The sequence below is a fragment of the Ochotona princeps genome, chromosome 11 (assembly GCF_030435755.1).
Source record: "Ochotona princeps isolate mOchPri1 chromosome 11, mOchPri1.hap1, whole genome shotgun sequence".
Lineage (NCBI taxonomy): Eukaryota > Metazoa > Chordata > Mammalia > Lagomorpha > Ochotonidae > Ochotona > Ochotona princeps.
In genome coordinates, this window is record NC_080842.1 from 11,686,475 (window position 1) to 11,701,910 (window position 15,436).

The 15,436-nt window shown below is 39.1% G+C and overlaps 1 protein-coding gene across 11 annotated transcripts in view; it reads right to left on the bottom strand.

Annotated features, from left to right (window-relative positions):
• NRG1 (neuregulin 1) overlaps positions 1-15,436 on the bottom strand; it is a 211,919-nt gene that overhangs the window by 12,564 nt on the left and 183,919 nt on the right. For 4 of the 11 annotated variants that reach the window (XM_004592699.3, XM_058669826.1, XM_058669823.1 and 1 more), the window contains 2 exons: positions 8,948-9,006; positions 2,457-2,480 (listed from right to left, as the gene is read on the bottom strand). In XM_004592699.3, coding sequence (XP_004592756.1) covers positions 2,457-2,480; positions 8,948-9,006 — 83 coding nt within the window. Of the gene's footprint in view, positions 1-2,456; positions 2,481-8,947; positions 9,007-9,564; positions 9,633-15,436 lie in introns of all 11 variants that reach the window. The other 7 variants (XM_058669822.1, XM_036496879.2, XM_004592704.4 and 4 more) reach the window with 4 other exon arrangements.

The window sequence follows — 15,436 nt, forward strand, 5'->3', positions numbered from 1 at the left end:
CTTTACTCCAGCCTTTTTTGCTGACTCCACTTTTTTCTCCTTTGACTGGCATGATAAGGTCTTGGTTGTGCGCTTTTTCACTGACACCCTAACATTTTATCTACAGAGAAAGCAGAGGCACTGCTACTGCAAATTGCAAAAATGGGGACATGTGCCAGGGATAAATGGGGAAAACTGTCATTTTCAGGGATCTCTCTGATAAGTTTTCTTTTTGTTACTTATACAGAATAGATGGAGCTGGGTTGATGAACAAATGGCACATGACTTGCCCATTCTTGTTATGCGGGAAGGTACACGCTTTTCAGTAAAATGGTTATTTCAGGGAAAGAAAAAGGTAGTTCAATAAAGGCCAAAGGGTAATGTGAAGGAACTAAAATTAGAACTGAAGGCAAAACCTGCAGAATACAGAGGAGGGGTTACAGCTCTGTATCCACATCAGCATTTATTACATGCACAGCACTTTTCTCAGCTGAATTTGCATTTGACCTTTACTTGGTTGTGCTAGAGCAGTTGCACCTGCCACGGTATGAATATGTTCAAGGAAAAAGATGAGGAGTCCTCAAAAAGTTCCCAGAAGATTCATAGTATGTAATATACTATGCATGGATTTAAAAGTTTCTGGCATCAACAATGAACACTTTCAATTCCATTTTCCATGACCTTTTTGAAGTACTCTCCTACCGGATCAACAATACAAACAATGGGTTTTTAAGCCCTTTTTCTTCTTACTAGTATCATTTGCCGTGTATGAATGAGTCCTTAGGCCAAGCACAAATTAGAGACAGTGCTCAAACACAATCTATGGCATCAGTGAGCCTGTCTCCAGGCGTGACGTGTGGCTGAGCCACTTGTCTGAGATGCACTTTGATGCTTTACAGTGATTCAGATCAAGGCCCGTCTCAGCCATAGCTGGCCAGGCCAAGAGACACGGCTCTTGTCTGTGCACTTTGTATTGACATTTAGGGTCAGATTTTCTTTCGGGATGCACTGTTGGGGTTTACTCTATGGGCTAGCCTGCAGCCACAGAGCCTTGAGAGGTGTGATATTTGTCTTCACTGGCCCTGAGAAGTTCTTACTGATACTGGAACAATCTTATTTAGTATTTAGGAACAGAGACAGTGAAATCCATAGTCAGATCCTTCAGCTACAGAGCAGGAAAAACACTGTTAATGAAGAGCTGGAGGGATTATAGGTATTTTTTCTCCTTATAGGAAAAGCCAGTAAGTTGCAGAAGTGGGGTTATTATTACTATTATATTATTTTGTCTTGAAGGAAGAGACCCCAACAGTGGTGTTGGTTTCCATATTGTGCTGCCCATTCTGACGTGCTTGTTTATGATGCACAAAGACCCTTCCATATACACTTGGGGGTTTTCTCATCAAATGTAGCATTTTCTCCAGGAATTCTCCCCTCCCACCCCTGGTGGTATGTATGTTGGGAGAGGGGAGTTTGGCTGGAGGAATGGGCAATTCATGCAGCTGCTGTACTAGAGCAGGCAGCTGCCTCACTCGCCCTGAGCCATAGCGAGTATGTCAGGGGTAGACTGCGCCACTCTCACCTCAAGGCACCAGCTCTCTGAAGCCCTGGCTGTGTTAAGACACTGCAACCAATAATCAGGTGTTGTTTTGTGTTGTTGACCTGTGAGCCCATTCCAGGGCTGCAGGCCATTCAGAAACTGGGGTCACTGGCAAGACAGCACGGCCTTTGCTCCTAATCATGGAGGATGAGGCCTTCAGGAGGTGTGTGCCTGTATCCCAGGTTCTCTTGGGAGATGCCGTTTTAGGTAGGTTCCAGTGTGAGAATTGTTCTTTGGTGATTAGTCTGGATAATCCTAGTCACTCAAAACTTAGTTCCATGAGCTCTGGAATCTCCACCTAACATAGCACAAAGTGTCTTTCTGTATTTGTCTTTCCCTGCTCATCAGAGAATGAAATGGACAAGAATCCCACTGGACTAACTCCAGCAAATCTGAATCTGCACCTCTAATACTGCAATGGATGGGCTTTTTAGAAGATTTGTATATTTTATGTCAAACTTCCATCTACCATGTGGCATGTTTTCTAAGTGGATGAGCTGACAGCCTCTTTTGTTCTAAGGCCCCTGCTTCGATTTCCCCTGTAGTCTTAGGGAGCACACTCCAACTTACCCTGGCTTGAAATAACAGCCTAACCAGATCCAATCCAACAAAGTGGAATATGTGTCTCTTTGCAGCAGGTGATGTGATTTTGAACTCTAAGTGGAAGAAGCTTAGTACCCTAACAACTGCTGCACTCAGTACCATTTTGGTAGGCTAATCATAGCTTGAGAACAGAGAAATCATTGTTATAGCTGTATGATCCCTTCTAAAGAAAAAGGAAATTAGTCAGGAACTGAAAAGTAAGAGTAGGAAGGGAAAAAGGTTTCAGCGCTTAGGCTCTAAAATCTGCAGGCTAAAAGGAATGATGATTGGTCCATACCCATAAATTCAATCCCAAGATGCTCTGCCAATGCAGAAAGTTGACAAAAAAAGAAAGGGAAAAAGTTTCAGAAAAGAGCAATACACCGCACTCCAAAACACATTACACATGACTCTTCCAGCTCGCTGGGCGTGCACATTGAACAGGACAGTGACTGGTTAATGAAGCAGTGCTCAGGTACGCCCCCCTGAGTCCACATAGGGAACTGTTCTTAGTAACCCGTGCAAATCACACTGTCTTTATTAACCCTTAAAAAACCTAACTGAAGGAGAAGTTAGACAGCTGGACTGTCTTCTAAACTACTTCATGGTTCAGATCCAGAAAAACTTGTATGATCATACAAGTCACTTGATATTTTATTCCTTCTCGAGGTGGAAAAGGGTGATTTTTTTCTCCCTAAGACTGATAGTGGCAGAGCCAGGAGTAGAAGCCAACAGGAAACTTTATTACAGTGGCTTTATATTTTTCATGGCTTGTAAGGAGCCATACCCTATTATCTCTTGTTCCTCCATAACCTTCCACTTTCTTCACCACTTATGTCAATGTATCTCATTCATCAAATGGTTTTCACATTCGTGTTATGTGTGTGTGTGTGTGTGTATGTGATATGGGAGCACTCTATGCCTCATTTTTCAAATAGAAACAATTGTTTTATAAGTGTGTTGGGCTATGATGGGGAAACATAGCTCCGTCCAGTATCAGAGAGCTCTCTCTACACAGGGCCAAGTCCACAGGGGCATGGTGCTACAAGCATCTTCAGGCCTGCCCGTGAATATTGCTTCAGGCATGAGTCTTTACCCAGCAACCCTAGCAATTCTGACTCTGCTTAATCTAGGAGTGCAGGTAAGATAACCTACCCAGGCTCATGGGAGGCAATGGGTCCAAAAAACATTTACTCTGGAAAAACTGAAATTCAAGTGCCATCATGTGGAAGACTAGACCTTTCTGTGTGGTGTGTGTGTGTGTGTGTAGCGGTGGTGATCGTGAAGAGGCCGGTGAGAAATCAGGGTAGACTCTGAACCAAAACCTATATTTTATTTCCAGATTTACTGATTTGAGAGATTCTGGGGTGTTCTTGTCATGTGAGAATGCATCTCTTAACATTTGAAATATGTAGCAAAGGGTTGTTTCTCTTAACAAACACATTGGTTGGAGCACAGAGTGTACTTCACATACACAGAAAGTAGGAGGTAAGGAAGCAGAGTCCTCCTAGGCTCTGGTCCTGCCTCTGCCATTACCTTTTAGTGACTTTGGGCAAGTTAACGTCTCATTGAAAGGTGTACCTACTAACACGTGCCTCTAGAAAAGAAGACACGTGCAATATGCTGGCCACTCGCTGAAAGGAACAGCTCAGGAAACACCTCTGCACAGAGACCAAGGGCAATGACGGCATCCAGGTTCACTTTAGATGGTTTTCATGGAGAGAGGAAAATTGAAAGGCTCCTGAGATAAGTCCAAGAAAGGTTACTACCCCGAAGGAAATGCACTGAACCGGGTTACGGTAATAACAATCATACTAATAGATCTAATAGTGTATCAAATAATAATGGGAACAGGAGGCATAATCTGTACCCATGACACAGTTTCCTATGTCTTAGGTCCAGGGTACTCAAATCTCCTAAATCTCCATAGATCAGAAGCTAGGGGGATTTAGGGAAAATTTGTTTGTAAAGTGTTCACAGCAAAATAATTGATTCAGATCCAAATGAATTCCTATTGACTTCATTTGCCAAATTAGCAAAAATTTTTTCCATTTGCCTTCTTTATATAAATTTTGGAACATCAAAGTGAAGGAAAAAAATCAGTTTTCCGAAGAATTTGATGATGAATTTCCTTACTCATTTCCATAATGAGGGTACTCAATTTGTCTAAAATCTCATCCTTGTCTTGCCTCTTCCTCCTACCAGTCAGTAATAATTTAAGGGTTAACAATAAGACATATCTATGAAACTCTTGCCAGAGAATCATTATCCCATGCCTACATGAACACTGCTAATGATCTATATTAGTTGCATAGAAAGCTTAGTTAAGTCTTCAATAAAATTAGTAGCATGCCCATGCATACATATTACTGCATTTACAGTTTTATAGGTAAGTCTGTGAGCCTAACACTAATTTCATTTCATGGGAAGTCATTCATATCAGGCAATTCCAATTTTAAATAATTCAATGGGAAATGGGTACTTAAATCTGGAATCTCTTCTGGCCATAAGCCTTAACAAGGAAACAAGCAGGGGAAACATGCATGAATCAGTCATTCTAGATCTGGATCAAATTCTGCTCTAATGTATTGCTATTATTGCTAGCTACATTTCTTTCATCATGAGTCAGAAACAGCAGAATATGCAAACACTTTTTGTTTCATGAAGAGGTTTTTACTTTCTGTCTGTCCTATTATAATCCTGTGTTGGCTTAGGATCACATACTTCCTATTGAATTTCTGCCTCACCACTACAATTTTCAAATTAAATTAATAATTCAGAACTGCAAAGGTTACTGTAAACAATTCACTTCACTTTTCTACTTTTGACTTCCTGCTGTGTCTTAGGCAATATAAAAAATTAATTTAAGTCAAAGTCTTCAGAAACTATTAAATATTGACTCAGTAATCCTTTGCCTTAGGATTCTATGATTGCTTGAAGAAATTGAAGAAAATTGATTAACCTACAGGTTAATTTAAATTTTCAATTGCATTAGAGAAGAGAAAAATAACCTAACTTGCTTTGCCAAAATTATACATCTATGCACTTATGGCATGTTACAATATGAAAATATCCAGGCTTTTACTATTTTAACACTTTGGGCCTTTTTATGGAAAGACTCTTAAAGTCTTATATGCATTCTTGACTTTCTGCAGCTTTGAGCTTTCTGAAGGAGTTCTGAAGCTGCTAATCCTAAACAGCACCCACTTGGTGTCTGGCCTTTTAGACTTACCTGTATAAACGTAGATACTTTGTTTCTCACATAAACCAATCCATATTGCCACTGAGCCCTTTGAAATGTGGTGGAAGACTTTCTCCTCACTCCCCAATTTTCATGTGCACATGTGCATACTCACAAATACACACATCACAAAGTGTCACACTCAGCTGGAACTTGTGTCGTTTTGTCCTAAGTGGAGTATGTCTTGATTCTACTCTTAGCAAGGTACACGTGTGTTTGATAATCATATTGCTCAAGGTTTCTAAAGCATTTAGAAATCCATGCCAATGACTGATGCACTCACTCCCTAAGACTCAAAATCACTTTTAGAAATCTGTTTATTCATCTTGAAAATGTGCCTTAGAGCTCTAAAATTGCATTCTTTCATAATATTCAATAAGCTATTCAATAATTAGCTCTTCATTAAATATTAGCTTGTTACAATGTTTACTCCTCATTGTCTCTGATTATGGAAGCTATAGATATTTTATCCTTTTTCTTCCATAAAGTCTGTAAATCACTTATGGATTGTCAGAACACACACACGCACACACACACTCTCTCTCTTTCCCGCTCCTTCTCTGTGTATATACCATGTAGTGATGAACATACTCCTTTCAACAAGGAATTCTGTGTCAGCAGAGGTCAAATTTGAAGCTAAGCTTGACAGTAGTTTCCTAGAAAGTCTTGTAAATATGTTATAGTTCAAAGCAAATAGCTGCCTTATCAAATATACATTTGCTCATTTCTTTCATATTTTAAATGTTTTCATACATCAAGAAATGCCTCAGAGGACATTCTAATAAGAATCCCTGTATCCAAAGCTAGTCAATAATTTTCTTCAAAAGCAACTGTACATCCTTTTAGGATGCTATTTTTAATTGCAAATGTAGTTTGGTAAGTTTGAAGTGTTTGTCTATAAATCTGAGGACTGCCCTCATTCTTAAAAATTTGTTCTCTAGACTTCATGGCTAAAAACAAATTTCAAAGAAGATCGTTGTAGCAACATCTTTGTTTCAACCTTCATTGCTCTTTGAACATTAAGTTCGCACAGCAGCAAAATATGATTCTCCTGCCTCATATGTAGGGACTTTAAGAGATGAAAATTGAGAATGTAAGACCTGCGGGTTAGAAAATTTGGGCCAGTGTTGTGGCATAGTGAATTAAATTGCCACCTGCAATGTCAGCAACCCATTTAAGAGCCATCAGCATCCCATAATAAATTCCATTCATCTTCTGGCTGTCTCACTTCCTAGCTAACTCTGCTAACAGCATAGGAAAGCTGCAGAAGATGGCCCAAGTGGTTGGGTTCCTGTACCGACATAGAAGACCTGGATGAAACTTCAGGCTCCATCCACCAGGATGCTGTAGCCATTTGGGGAGTAAGTCATCAGATCAAAGATTCTCTCCCACTGTAATTCTGCCTTTTGAATAAATAAATCCCAAGGGAAAAAAAAAAAGCTAACTGGATTAGCCCATGCTGGAAAAACACTTTCTGACTGGAAGCTACTGGTCTTCCACAAATGATCAATGATGCAAAGTCACTGCACGTATTTGCTCATTAGTATTCTTCTTATTAATTCTCATGAAATTAGGTTTAATAAAAATGGTAATTTTCTGGATATTCTCCAAAAGTGTCACTGAGAGCTTCCTAAAGAATATATTTTAGAAGTCATATCGGAGACATCACAGATACTTATTTCTCATGTTATCCTATGAAAGTAAAAATCATTTGAAAAACCAGTTGACTATTGTCAAATCTAATTGTGCTAGTACTCAAGGAAATACCTTCATTCTCAAGGCTTCCCTTGTATAGTGCACCAACATTGCTTCAAATGAACAGTGAAGCTTTACCTAAGAACTTATGTGCCCAGAAATTTCATGACATTTTAAAACATTATTTTATATTCAGACAATCATAAAGATTTGCTGAATATGTTATCTGAATACAAACACGTTTCTAAGAATGTCCTTCATGTTTTAAATAAAATTGTATTTTCCTATTCTATTTTTGCTTTTCATCCTACACAGTTTCAAAAATTTAATTTCATACGGTGGTAAAGAATAATTCTGCCTGGTAATGCATATTATCTAAATATTTGTGATTAAAGACTGTACTTGGAAAGTTAGCAGTGGTAATTTATCAATTTCTTTTAATAACGGGAAGCAATTTGTGGCAGGATCTATGGCTTGTGTGGATAGACAACAGATCCCACTTCAACTAAGTAGATGATGGAGTTTTATGGATCTCATATGCCTTCTATAGTTTATTGATAGTTTATGGATCTCCAATGCCTTCTATAGTTTATTCTGGTGACTTTCTACAACAGTTAACGATTGTTGTTTCTCATGTAGATTTACTACATAAAGTAGTCTAATCAGGGCTTTGGCCAGCCCAGCCAACTGCCTGCTGTGTAAATACAGATTTTAATGGAACACAGCCGTGCGTATCAGTTAACGCATTTTGGTTATGGCTGCTTCACACTGTTGTGGCTGAGTTAAGTAGCTGACAGTGCTGGTACCCTGTTAAACTCTAAGACACTTGGTGTCTGAACCTTACAGAACAAAAAAATGTGCCAGCTCTTAATCTAAATGAATAACTGTATGGAATCCATTTTGCAATGCAATGCTTTGAAAGTTTTAGAATCAAAAGCTGCAATCTCATTTCACAAAATGACAATGCAGAGTTCAGTTAAGCAATTATATACCACGTGAACTGGATCTTTTAGTCAAGATGTTTAAAGTTTCATGAATCACAGAAATCCCTCGGAATTTGCTAAGTTCTGCATAGCAAAACAGATATTCTAGAACTGAACCGCTAAGTTTCAACATTTTTTAAAAATACTGTTTTCTCCTACAAGTACCTTTGTAACATGAAGAAATACTTCTGATAGTGAATGTTACCATAAGAAAATTATTGTGTGAACTGGTTCTAAATTACTCATTCCCCAGGCAATATAAACAGAAGTGAGGATATCTCATTTGCTGTGAAATGTTTGCTTTTAATTTTCCTCATCAGTGCTTTCTAAAACATATACCTACATGCAAACTGTTCGCTTAATGAAGAGAAACATCTGTACTCTTTTTATTTTGTTTATTTGTTATAAATAATACATTCTGAACCAAGATTAACTTACCATCACTTCAAGTGCATGTTAGTTACAGCTTAACCACATCCTTCTCAGGATGCCATCATTGGGATAAAGAAGCTGGACTGTTCAGCGGAATGATTTTATTTTTGATCAATAACAGTGACACTTTTCAATGCCTTTATTATCATTTCTCTGCTCATTGGACTCTCACTTCATAGCACATTATGCCACATCAACTTCAGACACATCTGGAGCCTCACCCTCCTATCAGTATCTCAGAGCCAACTAGTTACGAACAGAGGAGGTAATACAAATCGCGTTTGTTAATGTTCTCATGCGACAGGCAGAGGCAGTCAACATTAGACCTGGTCAGACATCTAGCGCTAGGTGGAATCTGAGGGGAGATGCAGCGACAAGGAAGCGGCACCGACTGAGCATGCTCCTATTCAGGCAGAGACAGAAAGGGAGTGGACGTACTGTAGAAGCTGGCCATTACGTAGTTTTGGCAGCGATCACCAGTAAACTCATTTGGGCACCTGAGAGAAGAAACAAAAAAACAATGGTAGAAAAAACAGAGAAAAAGAGAAGAGGTGAATATATGCTAGAAAGAAGCTCCTTCAGTGTCATTTGACTGAACTTGGTGGGTTCACCCTTAGGAACTGACTCCTCTTCCTGATGATGGCTTTTAGACTCTGGCATGTCCCCCAGATGGTCAAAATAAAACATGAAACATCACGGGTGGGTATAACAAAAAGTTCTCAGCATTGTGAAGTGACTGCCTTTGTTTTTAAGAAGCCACTTAAAATGAAATCATCTCAGTCTTCCACGTGACCGTGTTGTCCAAAAACCTGGGAAGGAAATGTTTTGTTGCTTGGCTTGCCTGCCTTGGTTGAGAGCATCCTCAGCCAGCTTTTAAACACTTTGCCATCCATGTGGTTAACGAGATCATATGGAATTAGGCTTATGCCCTGAGTGATCAAGCCATCATTAGGACAGAAGGGATCAGTTACAACCGAGGTGTCAAAGCACCAAGTTGGCAGTGATTGTTGCTGTAGTTTGGGGGAGAAAGCGAGTTTCAGATTATTTTAACATACTTTCTTGGTTTTGGACTTTCATGGGCACATTCTCAGTACATCTTGCTCCAGTGAATCCAGGTTGGCACCTAAAGGGCAAAAACGTGATAAGCAATAGAATGCTAAAGACACTGAACTTTCAGACTGGCAATTTTCGTCCTATGGAATATGAAGAGTCCTAAAAATGACCTGGTCCTGAACAACACAAAGAAAAGACCACACTCACAGAAAACCATGAAAGCTCTCGGTTACAGATTTTTGCTGCTGTTGTTTGCTTCAGTCTTCAGAAAGGTTAGCTAGCTGGGATTTAACTCCAGTGAGGTTGAAAGTTGAATGGAGGGGACAAGGCACGAGCAGCTGTCATTGAGTCTTACCATGTGAAATATCTGGCTTTGGGTAGAGCTTACGTGGTTCTTTCCATTCCTTTTATTATGAAGTGATCTTGAGCTTTTTCATATATATATATGAAAAATATATTTCATATATATACACAAAAGTATATATAAAGTATATATGCATATATATAAATAGAATACTTTTGTTTCATAAGTACTGCATACATTGAAAGTTAAATGGTCAAACAATTGAAAGTCAAGGATTATTGTGCTACAGTAATTGCAAGAAAAGTAATAAAGCCTGCTTTATTATTTTTTAAGACTTCATACAAGTCTTATTCTTAACACTGAAAGATATTAGGGAGAAGCAGGTAACAATGTGCTAATCCAATTACCCCGTCAAAGATCTTTTTTTAAAAAATTTCAGAAATTACTTCTCTACAGGTATATTCAATAGATATCACATTACATTTAAGGTAAAATCTATATTAAAATGACATAAAAATTTCTCTTTTGCTCATTTATACATATACCTATCAGGTGTCTAGAATCTTCATATTCTGCTCTTTGTAAGATCACGCAATGGTTGATAAAACAGGAAAATTGCTCTATTTGTTGCTCTCAGTTCAGGAATTTCACATTTTTGATTTGACTAGTTTTATCTAGGATCAAAAGGTTCTAACAAGCAAATAAAACAAATAAAAAAAAACTTTATCTGAATGTTCAACACCCACAGTCATAATTCTTGTTAATAGCTCATTTACATAGAAACCATCATACAAAGCACCCTAATATAAATCAGCTCTGATAACATATATGTACCTATTCATTTTCACAGGACTCTTCTCCAGATTAAATAAGTACTTTCTGACATCAAAAACTGAAAATAAAACCATCTGCTTTTACCAGTTACCGAGATGATTTCTCTCCCTTCAGACCAAGCTAAATGCCAAAAATGTTGTCTAGTGAGTGTTGGTCCACGCAGTTCTCCCCCTGCTTGAGTACTGGCTACAGAATCAAAGGCTAGCAGGTCCAGACTTTGTGCCGTAAGAGAATTTGTGTAACTATCAGTAGAATCATGATGACTAACAATATCAATAAACTTAGAGAACAAGCATCTTGCATTGAATTCGTGTTTTCCAACTCATCTGCTTTTCTAAGACATCAGTTAAGATGTGGGCATTCCCTGTGACAGTACCTGGGCTCAGCCCCAGCTCCAGCTTCCTGCTCATGCGACCTAGCAGCAGTGATGGGGTCTTCTGCAATTGGGCTGTTACCCATATGGAGGACCTGGACTGAATTTCTGGCTCTCAGTTTTTGGGGAGGGAGCCAGCAGATGGGAATTCTTTCTCTCTATGGTCATTATTCTCAAATAACTAAACAAAATTTTAAAAATGAGACTTTTGATGTAGATTGTTTTTCTGCAGAATACTTTCGTTGCAGGAAATAAAGGAGAATCTACTTAAAGAAATCAGTGAATGAGGAACTGTCTGTATTACTACCTCACAATTTTTGCTTTCTAAGTTCAAAAAATCCTGAAATAAAATGTTAAGAAAAGGTTTATAAAGTTTTATGAATTGAGAGTTTGAGGGTCGTTTCTTTCTTTTTAATTTTTCTTTAGTAAAAAAATTCCCACACTCCCTAATACAGATTTAGGAGCATAGTGACACTTTCATATTACATTAAGAATGTCTTAGTAGGAAATAAAGCAAAGAATGTGATTTTTTTCCATATAATTTGCTTGATAAAATAATTTCTGAAGATGTGGGGTTTTAATTTGTCTATTTGGAGCCCAGCACAATAGCCTAGTGGCTAAACTCTTGGCCTTGCATATGCTGGGATCTTGGGCAACAGTTCTACTCTTGGCTGCTCCACTTCCCATCCAGCTGCCTGCTTGTGGCCTGGGAAAGAAGTCAAGGATGGCCCAAGGCCTTGGGACCCTGCACCCGTGTGGGAAACCTGGAAGAGGTCCCTGGCTCCTGGCTTCGGATTGGCGCAGCTTCGGCCATTGCGGTCGCTTAGGGAGTGAATCAATGGAAAGAAGGTCTTCGTCTCTCTGTCTCCTTTCTGTATATCTGACTTTCTAATAAAAATAAAACAAATCTTTAAAAAACTTGTCTATTTGTTCCTGAATCAGGACTATAAACCCATATAGACCTATTCTTTACTAAATACACAATTCCAGATTGAATGCTATGCTGTATAAAATGATTTTATCTTACTTGCTACATTCCTGATAAAAATCAAATATTGAGCACACCATAATCAGTTTATTTCATGTAGAAAATATAAAGTTTTTGAGTAAGTTGGGGTGTATGTGTATGTGAGAAGAAGAGAGACAGACCATTTAAGGTGACAAATATCCATTTATTGGATCTTATTCATTATAAAATCAAGAAATAGCTGAATAAATGTGATTCCCTTAAGAGAAGGAGTGCTTTTACCAGAAATTGTCATTTAAGTATCTAATATGCCAGTCTGATGATCAAAGGACATGTTACATGAATGAGATAAAAAAATCTTATCCAATATTTTTTCTAATCCTTATGATCTTCTAAGAATCTAAGATTACGGAATGGTAGCTTATTCTATTATAAGATCATATACAATATTTGCTACAATGACACTAGTACTATTCAAGGTTTATAGGTTTTTTTTTTTAAAAATTATCAGCTATATCTGAACTGAAATCACTCTTTTGCTAACATTCACCTTCACCTGGGAGAGGAGTTTGCTTAGCATTATTTCGTGGTGTTACAAAGTCCTGTGATTACTCAAAGTGTGGTCCCTGGACCAACAGCATTTTCATCTCCTTAGAGCTTTTTCACAGATTCTGGATCTCAGGTACCAGGTCTAGAACTCATGGACAAGAATCTTCATTTCAGCAAGATCCCCGCCCCCCCCCCAAAATATATGTACATTCAAGACGGAAGGGGCCCTGAACTAAGAATAAGGACACTGCAGCCCACCATCCTGGAACCAATTCTGCTGTTGGCTGCACATGGGTAAGTCATTTGAATGTACTGAGTGGGCTTCAGGTTCCTCGGTGATAAAATGAAGGGACTTCACTGAGGACCTCTGTCAGGCACAGCATTCGGAAAAGCAAATGCCACCCCCCAGGGCACTTGTAGCCCTTGTTTGAGTGCCTAGCTTCAAGCCCTGATTCCACCCCTGACTCTGGCTTCCTTCCAGTTAATGCACAGGGCTTGAAGCTAGGCTTCAACATCCAGGGCTGGGTCAGGCTTAGTTCAGGAGCTGGGCACTCCATTCAGGTTTCAAAGGTGAGTGACAGAGACCCAGTGACTAGAGCCATCCCTGTTGCCTCTCTGTCACTCACCTTTGAAACCTGAATTAGTGTCCAGCTCCTGGACTAAACCTGACCCAGCTCTGGATGTTGCAGGTATTTTCAGAATGAACCACAGGATTGCAGGTCTCTCTCTCTCTCTCTCTGCCCTTTAATTAAATGATGTCTTGCTCTTTTTTTTTTTAATATCCACTTTACTAGAAAAGTTCTGGAAATTAATATTCACATTGACACATGAAATCACTGGTAGAAAACCCCAACACCTTTTCTTCATAATGGATTATTTAGGGACTGAGAAGTCAAGCACTTTAAAAAAAATCATTTTGATGGAATGCATTTTAAAGCAATCATAGAACTAAAAACACATGTAAATACTGCAGCAATTCAAGTGTCAGCAACTGAATTCGTTCTGTAACTTTCATAGACATCTAGAGTTGTTGCCAAAGCAGACAGCTGGAAGCAGAAACTGGCTGAGGCAATCGGCACAAGCACCTGCACTCTGTACTGCTTGTGGGGAAAGCATATGCAAAGGAAAGTATTCTACAGGATAATTTTGAATAGTGTAGGGAGACTCTCTGGCTTTTGGCAAACTTCTATTATGAGTGCTGCATGATATGTTTTTAATTTATCACTTTCCCAGAAGGTAAAAATACGGTAAATTTAATCCAATTTTCAACAATGTGTTTTGGCCTGGGTCTGGGCAAACTCTAAGCATGTTATTTCTCGAAAGAACCTAAGAATTTGCAGAAAAATCAAGCACCTGTTGCAGCTTCAAAAATGTACTATTTCATTTCATTGATCAGATTAAGACATGGAAATCCTGTTATAATTTTTTAGTATTTACTCTTTGAAAAATTGTTTATTTATTTATTTAGGGGCCAGCATTGTTAGCATAGTGGATTAAGCCATTACTTGTGATGCAGCATTCCATATATCACCACCGGTTCTAGTTCTGGATGCTCTACTTCCTATGCACCTGCCTATTAATGTGACTGGGAAAGCAGGGGAGGATGCTCCAAGTGCTTGGGCATCCGTGTGGGAGATCCAGAAGTCCCATGGCTCCTGGCTTTGTACCTGCTCAGCTCTGGCCTTTGCAGTCATCCACGGAATGAGCCAGCGGATGGAAGGCCTCTTTGCCCCTCCCTCTTTCCATATAAAAATTTGTCTTTCAAATAAATAAATCTTTTAAAACTTTCAGTGATTTATTTGTGACTGGGAGTCACAGAGGGTGAGGCGGAGAGAGAGCGAGCGAGAGAGAATGGTCCCATCTGCTGGTTCATTCCCTAAATACTTGAACACTGGGATTAGGCCAGGTCCAAGCCAGGTGCTAAGAATGCAGTTAGGGTCTCCCATGGAATGGCAGGAGCTCAGCTCTCTGAGCCATCACCACGTCTCCCGCAACTCACATTTCAGGAAGCTGGAGTCAGGAGCAGAGGAACGTATGGAACTCAGGTATCCCAATGTGAGGTTGCCTTAACTATGAAGCCAAATATTCTCTATTCCCTCCTAACATGACAGTCCTGGGTCTATATTTGTTCTCCATGTTCTTGGGCCATCCTCCACTGCTTTCCCAGGCCACAGGCAGGGAGCTGGATGGGAAGTGGCTGCTGGGATTAGAACCGGCAACCATATGGGATCCCCGTGCATTCAAGGCGAGGACTTTAACCGCTACGCTATCGCGCTGGACCCAGTTGATGCTTCTAATGCTTAGCACTGTAGTGTTCCAGAAAAGATGGTATCAGAGGCTGTTACACAGTTGACTGATCTGCCAAGTAAAGGCCAGTGTTGGATCCTGCCTTCTATGGTTTATGGGACACTACTCTGAATCTCCCCATTTTTTTTTTTAAATGTAAACTCCCAATACCTTTCTTAAAGAGTGCCTCTCTCAAATAAAAATCCTTAACATTATTTTTTTTTATTTGGAAAGGCTCTATGATTTTTTAAGCTAGTCTATTATGTCAAATTTAAGTCTTAGATATTAAAATATCAGTTTACCTAGGACTCAATAATGCAGATCTACTAAGATTTCTGTCTAACACTAGCAAAATAAAAAGCTATATTTTTGGGGGTGGATGGTGGAAGGAATCATTTGTCCTTAAGTAGCATATATTAAAGTATAAGAAAATTTTGAAACTGTGGAAAATGAGATAAAAAGATGTTTATTTTCTTAGGAAATATATTGAAATTGATGTATAGATTTTTGTAGCTGTGGTTCTCCATGAACTTTCTGAAACTCCTCTCAGATGCATGGATT